The sequence below is a fragment of the Nematolebias whitei genome, chromosome 13, assembly GCF_014905685.2.
Source record: "Nematolebias whitei isolate Nwh7 chromosome 13, NemWhi1, whole genome shotgun sequence".
Taxonomy (NCBI): Eukaryota; Metazoa; Chordata; class Actinopteri; order Cyprinodontiformes; family Rivulidae; genus Nematolebias; species Nematolebias whitei.
This window is the reverse complement of record NC_056510.1, coordinates 37,542,465-37,560,291: the sequence shown is the minus strand read 5'-3', so window position 1 is coordinate 37,560,291 and position 17,827 is coordinate 37,542,465. Positions and strand designations below refer to the sequence as shown.

The following is a 17,827-nucleotide window of genomic DNA, read 5'->3' as shown; positions in this document are numbered from 1 at the left end:
ATTTCAGTTGGTGTGCAATGAATCTGAAATATATGAAAGTTTCATTTGTATCATTACATTATGGAAAATTATGACCTTTATCACTATATGCTAATTTTTTTTAGAAGGACCTGTACATTTAACAGTAACAGTGAGTAAAGATAGGATAAATAGTTACATTTCACAAGGCTGAAATTTAACTTCAACTTTTTAATCTATTGAAGCAAAATACTGGTAATGCTCTTGTTTTCCACCACACATTCATGCAGTTATTTTATCTGCAATCTTCCCCTAAGTTTCATCTGAGCAGTGCCCACAACCATGGCAGGCTGAGTGCCAGCAAGCACAGAGAAGTAACTATACTTCAGGATGGGATGACTGTCACTTTGGTAACTATTGTGCAAAGTCAACCCCAATACTTGACAACTGCATGAGCCAGTACTCCTGGGTGAATCTTTTTATAGCATCCTTCCCCACTTTTGCTCAGGTTACCTAAGACTGGCCTCTCAAGAGTTTGCCTTTTACCATGCCTACACTGGTGGTTGGCGAAGCAGATGTGGTATATCTTGATCTCCACCTGCATGTTATGCCTTCTACTTGTTGGCACACATTCATAGTAAATAGAGCTGGACACTTGAGCACAATCAATGTGCACTTGCTTTATAATAGTTATTAGTTCAAAGTAGCTCAAATCTGACTAACACTTTAGTCAGCGCTTGCAAATGCTTTTGATGCATAGAAATGGTTGGTACCTTACAGACTGCACTGCATCGCTTGTGTGGCTGATTAATCGTTTTTGGGGTCTGTGAAAAAATTATAACAAACCTGTTTATCCAAGTTTGTTGTCTGAGCTGTGTGGTTGCAGTTGGAATTAACTTTTGCACTGCTCCACTGACTCCAGGTTTCTCTCACCATCGAACATAATTTTTGTTCTATGTGCTCTGAAACGTTGTCTGTGCTGTTGATTATGCTGAGGGCTTTGTTCATGTTGGCTTTTGTGATGTCAATTGCCTGTTCAAGGGAATTTCTTTGATCACTTCTGTTAATTTTCTCTGCAAAACAAACCTGTACAGTGAGCGGTCCAGATAATTGACGGTGGTTGTCTAACATTTTCAGATGGCTGATAAAAAAAGATGTTTAGATGCAGCCTGTTTTTAATTTATGCCCAAGTTTACTGGTTGTTAATCTGAAGTCCTGCATTTTACAAAGTTAATTAATACTAAAACACAAGTCGTTTTTAAATGTTGTTTTTTGTATCTCATGTTGTAAGCAATGAAGATTAACCCCTCAAAGTCCTGAACTTGGCATTAATTTTTATTTGCATTTACTTTTTTCTTCTCTCTATTGAATGAAGGGCATTCATCTTAGTTTCTTTAAATGTAACTTCCAAACTGCACTCAAACTAAAGATGCACCGATCCACTTTTTCCACTACCGATACCAATATCTGCGGGTGGGTTTTTTTTTTTTTTTTTTTTTTTTTTTTTTTTTTTTTTTTTTGGTCGACCGACCGATACCGATCTGATACAGGGAAAACCGCTGAATTTTGTTCATCAAACTCTCAACGTGTTCTTTAGGGTGAAATCTCTGGAGATGTTTAAGTTGGTAGTGTTATAACTAAAAGTTTTAGTGACACCCCCTGGAACTGTCGCTGTGCACGTAGCTGTCGAATGTGTTGGCTGAGGTAGTGTGAAATGGTTCCAGATGGCTGATCCTTTCGCTCGCTCCATTTTGAAAACAATCTGTGCAGTGGAGTTTGTGACATCACTCAGAGCACAAAGCATAGAGTTAGACTGAATAGATCTGCCCGGTCATGAATTGATCACATTGTCTGTCACAAACCCGATCCAGAAGTTTTTTCAATATCGGGACCAATATTGGTATCGGCTTGGTGCATCTTTAACTCAAACGTACAGCTTGTACTTTTTTTGAGTTTACTTCAAGAATTTACATTTACCTGTAGTTGAATTTGACCCAAGCATTTGGGTCAAATTATCCCAGACAAGAACTTTTCTGCTTGTTGTGCCATGTTTACTGAGATGTCAGATACTAGTTTGAGGTTTTTTGAGTAATACCAATATATGGATTAGATATCCTAAACTGATAGAAAATTATAATTTATAAATAAAGCAAAAAAAAAAGTAACATACAAGTCGTAAACATCACTTGTCTAGAACAATTATAAAATGAAGTTTAAGTGTTTCTCCTTCTGGACACTCAAATTCTCCTGGAGTCTTTTTGTCATTTAATTTTGGTCTTTTTTTATTTATGTATTTTTTTTTTTTTAATGGTTTGAGTAGTGTAAATGTTATGCTGATTAAAGCACATTCAGTTTAGTCTAGTAAGTTTTGTAAGTCTAAGTTTAATCTGGTCCTCTGGGCATTCAAAAAAACAAAGCGAAACAATTTAGATACGTTTCGTCTTTCGGATGAAAGACGAAACGTATCTAAAAAATTTTTTTTTTTTTTTTTTTTAAATGTTCAGAGGACCAGATTGAACTTCTTTAGATTTTTCTACCTGGATTATTGAGCATGCATCAGGATTTTTTGTAAGCTGTGCTTTTACTGCACTGGCCTGATTTTTCCTCAGTCATTAACTATGAGAGAATTATTTTTTTTAAGGTAAATGAAAAACGATGTCGAAATATGCTATTTTAAACTTTAGAATTTTTTTTGTATACATCAGCGTTTTCCCTACCATTATTCAAGCCCCCCCAGTCCTACCAACAGATCTGAGCCCTCCCCTCACAAACCCCACACAGCCTAGTCACTTCCGGACGGGGAGCGGAGATTGTAGCAGCTCAACTCGGAGTCCAAACCGTGCGCAATACAAACATAGCGCTCCGTCAAACTGATGTAGTGCTAAGCTAACCAAACCCCCGCGCGCAGTACAAGCGTAGCTCCGCTTTTCTTCCCAAGAACGCTTGGGAGCGCCTTCCTAAGGCAAATAACCAAGGGGAAACATTGTTTGATTTAAATAAATAAATAAATAAAAAAATCCACCAAATACACATCATTCCCTACTGAAAGTCTGCTGCATTGTTTAATTTTTTGCAAAATCGGCAATTGAGTTTTGTTGCAAACAATTACAATTTTACATGTTCACTTTTAGCACTAGTGGGTGCTAGTAAGAAGCATTGCTCTACGTTTGTGGTGGCAAGTTGTCGACCGAGTGGTGGTAATGGGTTGGATGAGTGGTTGTTGTTTTGAAGAGTAGCAAAGCGCTACATCTGTAATGTGCAAAGATTGTGGTTGTAGACAGACTTGGTACAGACCTTCATAACAAATAGACATTTTTAGTCTGTATAAAAATAGATACCGGTAGATTAGATTTTATTTTTTTTGCATTAATGGTTTTGTTTGTTAAACTGTGATGGGTATCTCTTCCCCTCAGTTCTGTTGTTCTACATACGAGACAACTAGGCTTTGGTGAGCGCTTGCTCCCATCTCTAGTCACGGGGGTCTGACATTCTGTTTTTAAACAGTCCAGCTAAAAACATGCAACTAAACAAACGCTCAGTGGGCAAATACAGTTGTGCGTTTAGTTTATTGGCACTTTTTTCCCTCTCCCTTCTAATGGATTTTCTTTTTTGTCTTTAAAGATTCACCTGGATGGGATAGCGGACGCACCAATGGATATGTGAATGGTTTCCATGACAACCGCCCAAACGGTAGCTTTGGAGGGCGTGGACCTCCTCGCAATGATAGAGGTGGGTGTGGCGCCTACCGTGTTAACAGTGGCGGAGGCTCGTTTAATCAGCCATTGCAAAGTACAGGTGGGGAGATCTGGTTGTCCATAAAATGCTAAACTACCTTAGATGGACAGTGTAGTATATGTAAGCTTCACCCTCCCCCACCTAGTTTTAATTTAGATTTATTTAAACTATTGTACACAGACTTTAAGTCTGTTTAAAAAAAAAAAAAAAAAAGTAATTAGCTATGTAGTTGCATATGAAATGAATGGATTCAACTTCTAATGGCCTTTTACTTAAGAGAAAAGGCAGAAGCTCTGCCCTTGATAAGAAACGGGCATTGTCTGAAGTCTGACAGCTGGTTTGCCAACTAGGTCTCAAGAGTAAATTGACAGACTTTATTATTCATTTATTGCAGGGTTTGGCAATTTTGAAAACAAAGATGGCGGCTGGGGAGGACCTCCTAGAGATGCTGCCTACAACAGCTTTGGAGGGCGTAATGATCGGACCAAGTCTGCCTTTAATGACAGAGGAGCTGGCTCAAGAGGAAGGTATAAAAAAAAAAACCTTATCTATTTCTATCCATCTCTAGGAAGTAAAATATTTTTAGTTTCACTTTTCTAAATTGTGTGCATGTTTACAGGTATGAGCGTGGAGGCTTCGCTGGTGGAGGAAATAGCCGCTGGGTGGAAGACTCCAGAGAAGACGACTGGTCCAAGCCCACTCCACCCAACGAACGTCTGGAACAGTAAGGCGGATTTTATCACAGATTTGAGAAGTAATGTCTACATCAAACTTAAACTTTTATTTAAACCTCTTTCTGTAGTGAACTTTTCTCTGGAAGCAACACTGGGATAAACTTTGAGAAATATGATGATATTCCTGTGGAGGCGACTGGAACAAACAGCCCTCCTCACATTGAAAGTGTGAGTCTCCACTGCTTTTAATTGAACACTTTGGTCTGAGTTTGTACCTTACACACTTGACGTGTTACATTTTTTTTGTAGTTTCATGATGTGGACATGGGTGAGATTATCATGGGGAACATCAATCTGACCCGTTACACTCGTCCTACTCCTGTCCAGAAGCATGCCATTCCCATCATCAAGTCGAAGAGAGACTTGATGGCCTGTGCCCAGACTGGTTGGTATTTTTGGACATTTTCAGTCAATGCAAATAACGAGCTTATTCTCTAGTTTGAAGGCAAAAAAAACTAACTTCTGAAGAAAAAAGTTTGGTCGAGTTCTTTGTTTATAATTGTTTATATAATCCTTGCTGCGTTTCAGGCTCTGGTAAGACGGCTGCCTTCTTGCTGCCAGTGCTGAGTCAAATCTACACAGATGGACCAGGAGATGCTCTGCAGTCCTCAAAGAACAGTGGACAGGTAGCAGAGAAAACCATTATCAGCAGTAAAGAGTTCACTGGTGGATTCTGACTTTTTTTAATAAATGTCTTTGGTTCTTAGGAGAATGGAAGATATGGCCGTCGTAAGCAGTACCCCATCTCTCTTGTCCTGGCTCCAACCAGAGAACTGGCATTGCAGATCTACGACGAGGCAAGGAAGGTGAGTTCAAAGCTAGCAAATCACTCTGACGCCAACACCATTTGCCCACATGTTAAATGATGAAGCCAATTATTCGTTTTTTTGTTTGTTTTTTGTCCAGTTTGCTTATCGCTCTCGTGTGCGTCCCTGCGTGGTCTACGGTGGCGCTGATATTGGTCAGCAGATCAGGGAATTGGAAAGAGGCTGTCACCTGTTGGTGGCCACACCAGGACGTCTGGTTGACATGATGGAGAGGGGCAAGATCGGTCTGGACCACTGCAAGTCAGTAGAACTCATTCATATATTGCTAAAATGTCTGATTCCAGTCAGTTAATGTAAAATTTGTTTGTAGCTACTTAGTCCTGGATGAAGCTGACCGCATGTTGGACATGGGTTTTGAGCCCCAGATCAGAAGAATTGTAGAACAAGATACAATGCCACCAAAGGGAATTCGTCAGACCATGATGTTCAGTGCCACTTTCCCCAAAGAGATTCAGGTGTGTTGATTACATATTAAGGTGTAGTCTTTTTTTGTTGTTGTTGTTGTTGGCGGCTTGCTTAACCTATTGATTTTATTTTTAGATCCTGGCTCGAGACTTCCTGGAGGACTACATATTTTTGGCAGTAGGCCGTGTTGGCTCCACTTCAGAAAATATCACCCAGAAAGTGGTCTGGGTAGAGGAGACCGACAAGAGGTCCTTTCTTCTGGACCTTCTCAATGCCACAGGTAGGAAAAGCACATAAAATTATTTCCCCTCAATTTCTCCTTCTTTTGTCTGTTTCACGCCAAGCTAATATTGACTTTGAGACAACAAAAAAAATCTAAATTATTCAACAAATATACAGTTGTGAGCAGACACTGAAGCCTCAAGCAGATTTAGCTTCATTTTAAAATTTGCTTACTGAGCAGAGTTGTTCACTGGTTGATGTACAGCAGCCCTTTTTGTTTTTATTCTTCTTTTGCGAGCAGTAGGATAAATGCAAGATCCCAGAATGTAACTTGGGTAAATGTGAACAATCCTGTAAAGTCTTGTTAATAAGTCAGTATAACATTCTTGTCTTTCATGATTTCTTACAGGCAAAGACTCTTTGACTCTAGTCTTTGTGGAAACCAAGAAAGGAGCTGATGCTCTGGAAGACTTCCTCTACCGTGAGGGCTACGCCTGCACCAGCATCCATGGAGATCGTTCCCAGAGAGACCGAGAGGAAGCTCTGCATCAGTTCCGCTCTGGGCGCTGCCCAATCTTGGTGGCTACAGCTGTAAGCAATTTTGGAACTTTTTTTTTTTAAATTTATTTATTTATTTTATAAAGAAACAAAAGTCTTGGTGTGGTTGCTTCAGTGTTTTTACCAGGTTTTGTGTCCATCTGTTCAGGTGGCTGCACGTGGTTTGGACATCAGCAATGTGAAGCATGTTATCAACTTTGATTTGCCCAGTGACATTGAAGAATACGTTCACCGTATTGGCCGTACGGGACGTGTGGGCAATCTCGGTAAGGTGCTACCTTTTTCTTACCAACCGTGCTAATCAACATACCGTTTGGTGCCGAGTATATCATGTGTTGTCTACAATGTTTTTCAGGTCTGGCCACGTCGTTCTTCAACGACAAAAACAGCAACATAACCAAAGATTTGTTGGACATCCTGGTTGAGGCCAAGCAGGAGGTTCCTTCCTGGCTTGAGAGCCTGGCTTATGAGCACCAGCACAAGAGCACCGGCCGAGGACGCTCAAAGAGGTACTGGTCACTGAATGCATCACTTTTCTTGTTTCATGGTTGTCACTTGCTTGTACAAGAACTTGTTTGAGTATCTTTGTTCTGAGCAAAGTAAAATCTACACGACCTTACTATTTTCCTTTTGCTTCTTTTTTGAGTCCTTCAAAAGATTTTGAATAATGTTGTACGCCATCAAGTTTGCTTCATTTTTGCAGTGAAAGTGCATGGAGTAATGGCAGATGTATAATAACAAATGCTTTTTTTAAATTAATGGGTGATCCCCACAAAAAGAATCCAAAAATATTGGTGAACTTAACAGAACCCTGTATTACATAACAATGTTTATTGAAGTGTAACGCGAAACTAAATTCCTCCCAAAATACTTAGTTTTGCTAGAATGGTGCAGCAATTGTAAGAAAATGTCTGTTCAACTTTATTAATAGTGATGACTCTTCCAGGTTCTCAGGTGGTTTTGGAGCCAGAGACTACCGTCAGACGCCAGGTGGATCTGGAGGGTTTAACAGTAGCCGTCCAGGACGCAACCCCGGAGGTCATGGAGGGAACCGTGGCTTTGGTGGAGGTAAGAAAGCTACATTTATTCAGTTTTACTTTAAGCTTATAATTGAAGTGAGACTCTTTCCTCTGTGGCTCTACGATTTGATGAAAAGCAATAATTTGGATTTTCATTGTGAAAAGAATTGCAGAGTATTACAATCTAAATATTTCCCCCAGAAACCAGTAAATCAGTAATGCTTTTAGGTTGAATTTTTTTCCCCTGCTATGACAAAAATAATTTTTAAAATTTCACATAGAAGTGTGAGCCGAGTACATTTTAAGCATTTTACATGAGAATTTGTCCTTACAGGTGGTTTTGGTGGCAACTTCTACAGCAATGATGGCTACGGAGGAAATTACAACCACTCTGGTAGTGTGGATTGGTGGGGAAACTAGTCTTCATAGGAACAGGTTGCCATGCCAACCCAGTGGAAACCACATGTTCATGTAAGCCAGACTGTAACAACCCTCCTGTAGCTTCACTGACAGTACATGACCAACCCTGGTTCTCTGCCATTCGCTTCTCATAAAGGAAGTGCAGCACGACGCAAAGGAAGTCACCAGCACGTGCAAAGCACTGGTGCCTGCAGAGATTTGCACACCTCAAAGTGAGCATGGATGCTAACGTGCATTGTCCCACTGCAACCTTGGGCTTTTCATCGTTAAAGTATTTTTGTTCCTAATGTGGGGATTAAAACAAATTGGGGTTGAACCTGTTGATGTACTGTGCCTTTTGAATTTAAACTGGAAATTAGTTTCATTTCACCAGATTAACATGGCCAAGAGCTCTAAATTTGTTTTTACTAGTATTTTGTTTCAAGAAAAAAAATAGCAAGTTGAACTAAGCTTGAACTTATTCAAACCTTGGCAACCACTTGGGTATTGTGGCTCTCGGTCATAATTCCATTTGAAACTCAAATTTATTTCAGAAACATTGTGTGGCTTTTTGTCAAACAGGTAATGGTGTCATTACCATATTTATAAAAATCTGGGCCGCTCTGTGAAGCAAATGTTTTAAGCCTAAGAGACTAAGTTTTTTTTTTTTTTTGTTTATTATTTTTGCTCACTCTATCCTGAACGGGCTCTGTTTATGGATATGGTAGTCTTTAAAAAAAAAAAAAAAGCCATTCCTATTGAAATCTTAAACACAGAAGTCATTAAGCTCAGTGCCAACAATCGCTGAGGTAGAAACAGAAAACTGAATGCTGGAACTCGTTACTCCAACCTTTTCATTGACTTGACAGTGTTATGGCAGCTGGTATGTTACCGAGTGCTAGCTACTTTAAGTGGACGGTGTTTTTTGTTTTTTACTTGAAACAATATTTGTGCAAGCGTTTTAAGATTTAAAAAAACTTAAGTCAGTTATTTTGAATTGTTTATTTACACATGTGTATCAAACGATGCCTGCCATCTTGAAAGTGAAGTTCAAAATGGCTGCCTAATGGACCACAGCATTTGGGGGGGCCTCAGAGGAGTGATGACAGAATTAACCTGCAGCCACGAGGCTCTGATATACGCTTGCAAGTGTTTTGTTTTTTGGTCAAGGAGAAAGGACATGCAAAATGAGTCGCAGGCTTAACTTACAAACATTTTCTCTTTTCAAGCTGCGTTGGAGGCATGGTTCATCTTTAAGACAGGCATTTGAATTATCACTGAGGTTTTCTATAATTAGTAAAGGAAGGGGGCGGGGTACAGCAGCAACCCAACCACGGCAGTGGGTCCAGGTATAAGAGCAGGGCAGGCGTGGGGCCAGGTTTTCAGTGCACCACTGGTGTCGAGTGGCTTTGGGTTCCATTGCTGCATAAACTGTGAAGGTGGCCAAAGATCTTACTTCTGTCAAAGGTCTGTTTTCTTTAAGGAACAGTTCAATCATGTCAGGTCCTCTGGGTGTTCATCTGCTCAGACATTTATTTAAAAGAAAAAATAGCTTCGTAAAATGAGGCGGCTTTTCCTCTTAAAGAGGAGCAGCCACTGAGGGGCAGAGATGGGCTGTTTCACCACTAAACGCTCCCAGTCTCCTCATCAGGTATGTTGTGCCTTCAAACCTTTCTTTTCTAAACCTACAGCAGATGCACTGACAGTGTTGAGAGATTGAATGGTGCTACTTGATACGTGTGTCGGCCCTTGTACGTCGTGCCCATCGAGTTTTACAAGTTGTTTTATTGCACATCTAGAATTTTATATAGATGTCTTGGATATGTGTCCTTAAGCTTCCAAATATTGTGTGAGGAGTTTGTGGGGTGGGAAACGCAGCTTGTTTACAAAGGGGAAGGGGTTTAAAACCAGGATTTATTTGGGACCAGGGGATTTAGCAGTTGGGGGGGAATTTAGCCATTTGCACAGATTTCTAGATTCTACTTTTGCTGCTAGTTTTGTGTAATTTATTAAGCATTTTTGACAAATATTTATTTTTGTAAGCCTCAAAGTGATTCTTTGAAAGTTTCAGAAACTTGACCAAAAGACAGTACAAAAAACACTGGCACTTGAATGTTGAATGTCACCTGTGTGAGTGAAATTTATATATTTCAGGATAGTGAGCTTTTTAAATGTTTGATATACGTTGGACTCAGTATATAATATCCACAGCTGTTTCACGGCCTCTTGGGCCCGTCGTCTATTTAAATATACTAATTGGTCTTCAAAATTCAAAGTTGAATTAAATAAACATGCCAAGGTTTGGAGTAAAGCTGTCAAAAGAGCAAATTTCCTAAGCATATCAGTGCAGAAGTGTTCAGATTCTCCAAATGTGTGCATTATTGATTTTGTCTAATTTGATTGATAAATGTTTTTTGTCTTCTCTAGTTAATGTCTGGCACATGGCAATCCTTAAAGAAACGTGTGGTTTATTCTTGTTGTATTTGCAAATGTCTCTCGTGTTCTCTTGAGTCTGGAGCAGGTCTTCAGCATTAATTTCTCAAAACAGCTGACGGTGCTGCTTGGGGAAAGAAAAGCCGGCTCTGCACATAACTTTGTAAGCAGAACCGGAGACTTGTTCCCCGATCTTTGGAGAACGCTTGAGCTCTTTAGATGTAGACTTTGCTTTTCTGTATTAGCCTCTAGGCTGCAGCACTGCATGGGAAGTGTTTGGCCGTTCAAATTGTATGATTTTACCAAAATAAAATGTTTCGGTGCAAAAGTATGTGGGGGAAGATCAAGCATGTTTTCTGAAGACTTGTTTACGGTAAAATGCAGAAACCATCTTGTAGCGAGCAGCCTCCTGTACATGGAAGGCAGACGGTGACGAATTACATTTATCAATTGGATGAGCTTCAGTTCTTCTGAAGAAAATGATGCATAAAGTTTTCATTTGTACATAAAAACTTTTTTTTTTTTTTGGTACTTTTAGGAAATCGTCAAACTGGATTCAGACCAAACTTAAAATAATTAATTTAACAAGCATTTTGTAAAGCTTCAATTTTAACCTTTATTTATGCACAGCTTCTGTGTTGATCAAAACTAACTTCTGGTAAATCAACGCTGCTTCAAAAGCAGCTCCATTTTAGGAAAACTTTCAGGAATTAAATGCAGGAAAGACCATACTCTTGCACTTGTGTTAATTTGTGTACATTTGAAAAAGGAATAGTTAAATATTAAAATTGTTATCACGGGTTTTTGAGTTTGGCGCGGGGGGGGCGCACTAGCACTGGCAACCAGCAACACAGAATCTTGGGACCCCCCTACATTTTGAGCAGGTGTTTAGCTACGAGCTTTAAAAAGTAATTGTTTTGTGCATTGAGTTGAAACACGTGAAATGTTTCCTTTAAGGAATAATTCTACAAAAGTTGAAGTAAAATAAAATGTTCCTCTAACTGAACCATAGTTTTATTTTTTGCTTTTTCGGTTTCTGGATTGTAGTGGAAAGTCGGCAACCTTTACTTTCTAGAGCCATTTCTACCACAGCTGTGAAATGTGCAGCCTTCAAGAATATAATTTAACTTATGAGGTGGTTTCCTGATGCTGCACTTAAAAAGCTTATTTTTGAAATAAGCTACAATGTTTAAAATGCTAAATGTAAACTTTAAAATGGCATTTCCAGTTAAAGGTTAAGATGAAATACTGAACTGAAACTATAAATTTGAAAAGGTGAAAATTTGCCCATCAGTATTTGAAATGTTGCCCAAAAGCTGAAGAAACTGACCTGAAGACAGTTTGAGGGCTTGAAGGAAAATGACCAGGCTTGCTAAAGGCTTAAAGTAGCAAAATGCTGGCAGGATTATAAAAAATGCTACACCTAAGGTACAAATAGCAAATCACTAACATATCGCAGAAAAATCCTAATTGGCAAAAGATAGCAAAAAGTAGGAAAACTGATGTTTAACGAGAAGTAGCAAAATGCAGGAAGATTTTAGCCAAGAGCAAGGAGCTGTGAGACATTAAATCTAGGAAAGGCTTGGGGCCCGAAGTAATGAATGCGAGCAATAAACAGGAAAACTAGTACTGGGGCAGGACTAGTGAAATACAGGAAAGTCTTGGAGCCAGAAATGGCAAATGGCTAGTGAATATAAAAAATAGCTGGTGTAGAAGTAGTGAGACACAAGCCAAGAGCTAGCTAGCAGCCAGAGGTAGTGAGACAAGCTAAAAGCTAGCTAGCTAGCAGCCAGAAGTGGTGAGACAAATGTCTGGGCCTTGCTGCAACCTGACTTGATATAGAGGGATGGATGTGGGTGGGAGTTGACCTTTACTTTTACCCCTGCTAACCCAATCTTTGACCCGTAACGTGTCCAGCTCTGAAATTTGACATTTCTGTGATGGTTGCAGAGCAACAGCTCGGACGAAAAACTGCCCCATACAGTAAGTACATTAGATTTGATGGTTTTCTTGAGTTTTTATTTAGCCTTCAGTGTTGTGGATCATCATTTTTAGATCATGTCTGAAATTGAGTGAGTGATCTGAATTTAAAAGAAACTGAAAGGAACACAAAAAACCTGAAATTATAAAGTTAAATGGCAAAAAGCTGAAAGATCAAAGAAAAGCCTAAAATGGCAGATAAAAGCCGAACACCAGATGCCCGAGTTAGAAGAAAGAAATGTAAAAGGACACAAAACAAACTAGCAAATTTGCTCTTTTCAGCAAATGTGGCTGAAAAAAGCAGAGGAACAAGCAAAACAGTTAAAATGGGCAGAATAAAGCTAAAAAGAGCACAATTGGCTGAAAATGACCCCAAAAAAGCTTAAATGAGCAGAATACTTCTGAGGAAGCAGATAAAATGTTGAAATTACAAAAAGGCACTTAAAAATATGAAGGCACAAAATAGTGAGAATGAAACTGAGAGGAGCTAAAGGAAGTTGAAATGAGCACATCAAGCTGAAAAAACCTGAACCAGAATTGAAGCTAAAATGAGCAGCAACAGGTTGTAAACGGCACAAAGGGTTTGAAGGATGTGAAGAAAAAACCTCCATTTAAAATATGAAAACAGAAAAAGCTAAATACGGAACCAACTTTGTCATTGCACAGTTAAGTACGTTCCGTGCAGCCGTCTCAAGGATAGACGGACATGCACCAGGGCTGCAGCTTCTATGAAGCACTGCCCTTATCGCTTAGATAAGAAAAGGGGAAGAAAATGAGCAGAGAAGGTAATAAAAAGATCTCTCTCACCATGTCCTTGGACACCGGGCATGTAAGGTAGCAAAAAAATCTACCTCCGCAAAAGCAACATCAGAGAATACATTTTGCTGGGGAATGATAAGACGGTGAGATTGTCCATGTACCCTTCCAGATAGTTTCATAGTCCTAATAAAAGATGTTACAGTGTCTATCAGTCGGTAACTCTGGTCCACAGGTGTTTTTTTTGGGGGGGGCAGAGCACAGCCTCTTGTTTTACGTATCCACCAGGAGCAATTTGAGATAAGTTGGTCTATCAAAGGCCAAGCCAGATTCAGATAAACACTACTGATTTCATGTCTGCCTTCAGTTCTGCTGGTACACTCAATGACAAATCCAAACAGCCAGGTTTGTGGAAATTTCACTGGTCTGTACTCGTTAGCCTTCTCCAAGGTCAGTTCCTTCATGCCGGCAAGTTCTAGGAGCTGCAAGTGGCCCACGATTCTCAGAAATCATGTCCATCTTATGGTTCAGTTCGCTAAGCATACGAGTCTGAGCGCTCGAAGCACAGTTCAATCCTTCACACAAGGCAAGCAGCCTGTCAGAACTGCTGGCGACATCTTAATTTGTCAAAAAGTCCACTGATTCCAAAAAGCAGAAACCCTGTTATCATAAATCCAATTATATACATGTTGTCTACGTCCTTAATGGACAATACAGACAGGCACATCATCTTTCACACACCCCAGGAATCCATGACATATCCAGCTGTGTGTGTCCCTTCAGGGCATGAGGGCTCTCCTTCACCCTGTCTCCTCGTCGAGAAAATTTTATCAATTGCATTAAAGCTGACCAGATCCATAATTTACGATTCAGAAGATGAGTAAAGAGAGGCTCTGATACACATGACAAGAGCAAAAGCAGGAGGAAGGCAGGAGAGGGAAGAAAATTGTCCGTCTTCAGCAAGTCAGAAAAAAAAAATCATTAACATTTCATAAATACCAAACATCATAGTAGGAATTTCCTGAATTAGCTAAAAGTTTTGATGTGTGAATTGTTGAAATAGCTTAAAGTGCTGCACGAATTACTTGCCCATAAAAATGGAAGAATGAGAAATTTTTCTATAGTGTGAATACTTGATAAGAATTCACGTGAGGAAATTGTGCATTTCCTGCTAAAATGCAGTGTGAATGCTTGTTGCTCAATGAGTTTTCTAAAAGCTGAAATTTTAAACTGAGCTGCAAACTGGTTGGGATTGTACGATTTGTAAGATTTAGCTATCTGAAAAACTTTGCTAAAGACTCTGAAACTGAGCCGAACCCATAAGTAGGTAATGGTTAGCTTTAAGGTAAATGAAGCAAAAGGCTAGCTTTAACTGAAAGTAGCAAAATGCTAGCAGGATTAATTAAAATTTTAGCTAATTTCCAAAAGTAGCACAATGTTAGCAAAAAGTCTGGAAAGCACTAGCTCTGTGCATGAAGTAGTAAAATGTTAGCAAAAATCAGGAAATTATTAATCATCCATCCATCCATTATTTTTACCCTCTTCTTCCTTTTTGGTTCATGGGGGTGGGGGGGGGGTGTCACTGGTGCCCATATCCAGCCATCACTGTGCGAGAGGAAGGGGGCACCCTGGACAGGTCGCAAGTAAGTCCACCACAGGGACACATTAATTCTAATTATTGCTGATTTCCATTAGTATTAACATATTAGTTGCAAAAATTAATAAAACATTAAACATGTATTAAATTACTAGCAGAAAGCAAGGTTCATGCTCAATAATTCAATTCAGTTTATTTATATAATGCAAAGTCACAGCAGAAGTCATCTCAGGGCACTGAACATCTAATCACCTGCAAACTGGTTGGTCCAATAAAGGAGTGTGTTGCTTGGTGGGGAAAACAGTTTGTTTGTGACTCCTTAGACTGATGAAGCCCTTTGGATGAAGGGTGAAACGTCTCTAAACTGTCCAGATGATCTGACTGAACATTATACTAGCGGAAAGGGGAAAAAACCTGCTAGTTAAAAGACAAAGGTGTTTTTTTTTTTTTACCTGGCTGCTCCCTTCAGGTGTCACCACAGCAAACTAACTCACACAAAGACCTGGCGATGTTTTTTACACCGGGTGCTCTTCCTGACACAACCACAGACTTCCAAGCTACCACAGCCCTCTGTGTGGAGCAGAGAACTGCCATCTGGGGTACCCACAGGAGCAAATGGTGGGGGTTAAGGGCCTTGCTCAAGGGTCCAGAGTGGGGTAAATGAGGGTGGAGACAGGTGTGGGTGTTCCACCTTTCCCACTTACATGTTGATGTCGGTCTGTGGGTGTCGAACCAACGATCTTTTGATCACAGGCCTGCCTTCTCTAACCTCTGCGTCACCACTCCCCCAGTTAAAAGACAAAGGTAAAAGGTGCTAAAGGTAGCAAATTGCTAGCAAAAAAAGAGAGAAAAAACTAGCTAAAAGTAACAAAAGGTTTGCAAAATGCAAAAACATGTTAACATTTAGCCAGAAGTAGCAAAGCACTGGCTAAATGCAAGAAAACGCTAACAAAGAGCCAATAGTAGCAAAATGCTAACAAAAGGCAGGAAAATGTTAGTATTCAACTAGAAGTAGCTAAATGCTAGTGTTTGCTGGTATGTTTGTCCTGCAGGAAAATGCTCGTTATGAGCATTAATTAGCACAACTCTAGGAAAATGTACCATGAAACACTAAATGCCAGATGTAGCAAAACTTTAGCAATAAGTAAAAGAAATGCATGGTAAAACCCAAACGGTTTGAAAAGCTATAGAACACTAGAAAATATTAGATGGCTACCACCATCATCCCTGTCCCAAAGAAGGCATCGCCCTCCTACCTCAATGACTATCGTCCGGTGGCCCTCACCCCCATCCTGATGAAGTGCTTCGAACGGCTAGTCATGAAACACATCAACTCTGTCCTTCCTGCCTCCCTGGATCCCTTCCAGTTTGCACATCGGCCAAATCGTTCAACCGATGACGCCATCTCCTCTGCCCTCCACACAGCACTCACACATCTGGACATCCATCCATCCATCCATTATCTTTACCCGCTTATTCCATTTTGGGTCACGGGGGTCGCTGGTGCCCATGTCCAGCAATCACTGTGCGAGGGGCGGGGTACACCCTGGACAGGTCGCAAGTCCATCACAGGGACACATAGAGACAAACGAGACAAACAACCATTCACTCTCTCACTCACACCTAGGGACAATTTAAAGTTACCAATCAGCCTAACATGCATGTTTTTGGTCTGTGGGAGGAAACCGGAGCACCCAGAGAAAACCCACGCATGCACAGAGAGAACATGCAAACTCCACCCAGAAAAGCCCCCTGACCGGGGTTTGAACCAGGAACCTGTTCGCTGAGAGGCAGCAGCTCTACCAGTTGCGCCACCGTGCAGCCACATCTGGACACTAAGGACTCTTATGTTAGAATGTTGTTCATTGACTTCAGCTCGGCATTCAACACCATCATCCCCCAACAGCTCATCCTTAAACTGGACAGTCTGGGTAGACTTCCTGACCGGGAGACCACAGGCAGTATGGGTCAGCAGTAACGCACCCAGCACCATAACAGTGAATACAGGGGCCCCCCAAGGCTGCGTGCTGAACCCACTTCTATTCACCCTTCTGACACACGACTGCACACCATCATACAGCTCCAACTACTTTGTCAAGTTTGCGGACGTTACAACTGTGGTGGGTCTCATCAGCAACAATGACGAGACAGACTACAGAAACGAGGTGAGCCGCCTGGCCTTGTGGTGCGGGCACAACAATCTCTCTCTGAACGTGGATGAGACGAAGGAGATTGTTGTGGACTTCAGGAAGATGCACGCCCAGCATGCTCCTCTGACCATCAATGGCACTACTGTGGAGAGAGTGAGCAGCGCCAAGTTTCTGGGAGTGCACGTCTCAGAGGACCTGTCCTGGAGCAGAAACACTGCATCACTGGCCAAGAAGGATCACCAGCGCCTCTACTTTCTCCGCAAGCTGAAAAGAGCTGGAGCTCCAACCCCCATCATGTGCACCTTCTACAGGGGTGCCATAGAGAGTGTCCTGACCAGCTGCATCACGGTGTGGTTCAGTGCACGTACTGCATCCTGCTGCAAGACACTCCAGCGCATCGTGAAAGCAGCCGAGAAGATCGTCGGCACCTCCTTCCCCTCACTACATGACTTACACAAAACCCGCCTCACTCAGAAAGCCCTCTGCATGGCAGGTGATCCCACACACCCACTACACAGCTTCTTCAGCCTGCTGCCATCAGGGAGGGGACTGCGGAGTCTCCAGGCTCGAACCAGCAGACTGCGAGACAGCTGTGTTCATCAGGCAGTCAGGATGCTGAACTCTCTGCCTGCTCTGCCTCCCCTCCCTCTTGTACCGCCTTAACACACAAAACTTTCACACATTTCCACACAACACAAAAACTTTCTAACACTGAACTCTGCATCATTAAAAAACAGGTTATACACTCAACACATGCTCATGTGCTCATTCAATTTGCACTACTGTTAATATTCAAACTACTGTTCATATTCATATTCAAACTACTGCTTATATTCCAACTACTGTTTATATTCATATTATTGTTCATATTCAAACTACTGTTCATATTCATACCACTGTTCATATTTATACTACTGTTTATATTCATACTACTGTTCATATTCATACTACTGTTTATATTCATACTACTGTTCATATTCATACCACTGTTCATATTCATACTACTGTTTATATTCATACTACTGTTCATATTCAACCTACTGTTTATATTCAT

General features: G+C 40.7%; 1 protein-coding gene across 3 annotated transcripts in view; it reads left to right on the top strand.

The window, feature by feature from the left end:
• The window catches only part of ddx3xa (DEAD-box helicase 3 X-linked a), a 24,720-nt gene extending 15,845 nt beyond the window's left edge, over window positions 1-8,875 (top strand). For 2 of the 3 annotated variants that reach the window (XM_037687097.1, XM_037687096.1), the window contains 15 exons: window positions 3,580-3,687; window positions 4,088-4,220; window positions 4,313-4,417; window positions 4,496-4,595; window positions 4,677-4,812; window positions 4,956-5,053; window positions 5,135-5,233; window positions 5,334-5,494; window positions 5,565-5,709; window positions 5,795-5,939; window positions 6,291-6,472; window positions 6,588-6,705; window positions 6,795-6,948; window positions 7,386-7,507; window positions 7,793-8,875. In XM_037687097.1, the coding sequence (XP_037543025.1) occupies window positions 3,580-3,687; window positions 4,088-4,220; window positions 4,313-4,417; window positions 4,496-4,595; window positions 4,677-4,812; window positions 4,956-5,053; window positions 5,135-5,233; window positions 5,334-5,494; window positions 5,565-5,709; window positions 5,795-5,939; window positions 6,291-6,472; window positions 6,588-6,705; window positions 6,795-6,948; window positions 7,386-7,507; window positions 7,793-7,878 (1,892 nt within the window). In that variant the 3' untranslated portion in view covers window positions 7,879-8,875. The remainder of the gene's footprint in view (window positions 1-3,579; window positions 3,688-4,087; window positions 4,221-4,312; window positions 4,418-4,495; window positions 4,596-4,676; window positions 4,813-4,955; window positions 5,054-5,134; window positions 5,234-5,333; window positions 5,495-5,564; window positions 5,710-5,794; window positions 5,940-6,290; window positions 6,473-6,587; window positions 6,706-6,794; window positions 6,949-7,385; window positions 7,508-7,792) is intronic. The other variant, XR_005187266.1, reaches the window with a different exon arrangement.
• Window positions 8,876-17,827: the final 8,952 nt, after the last annotated feature.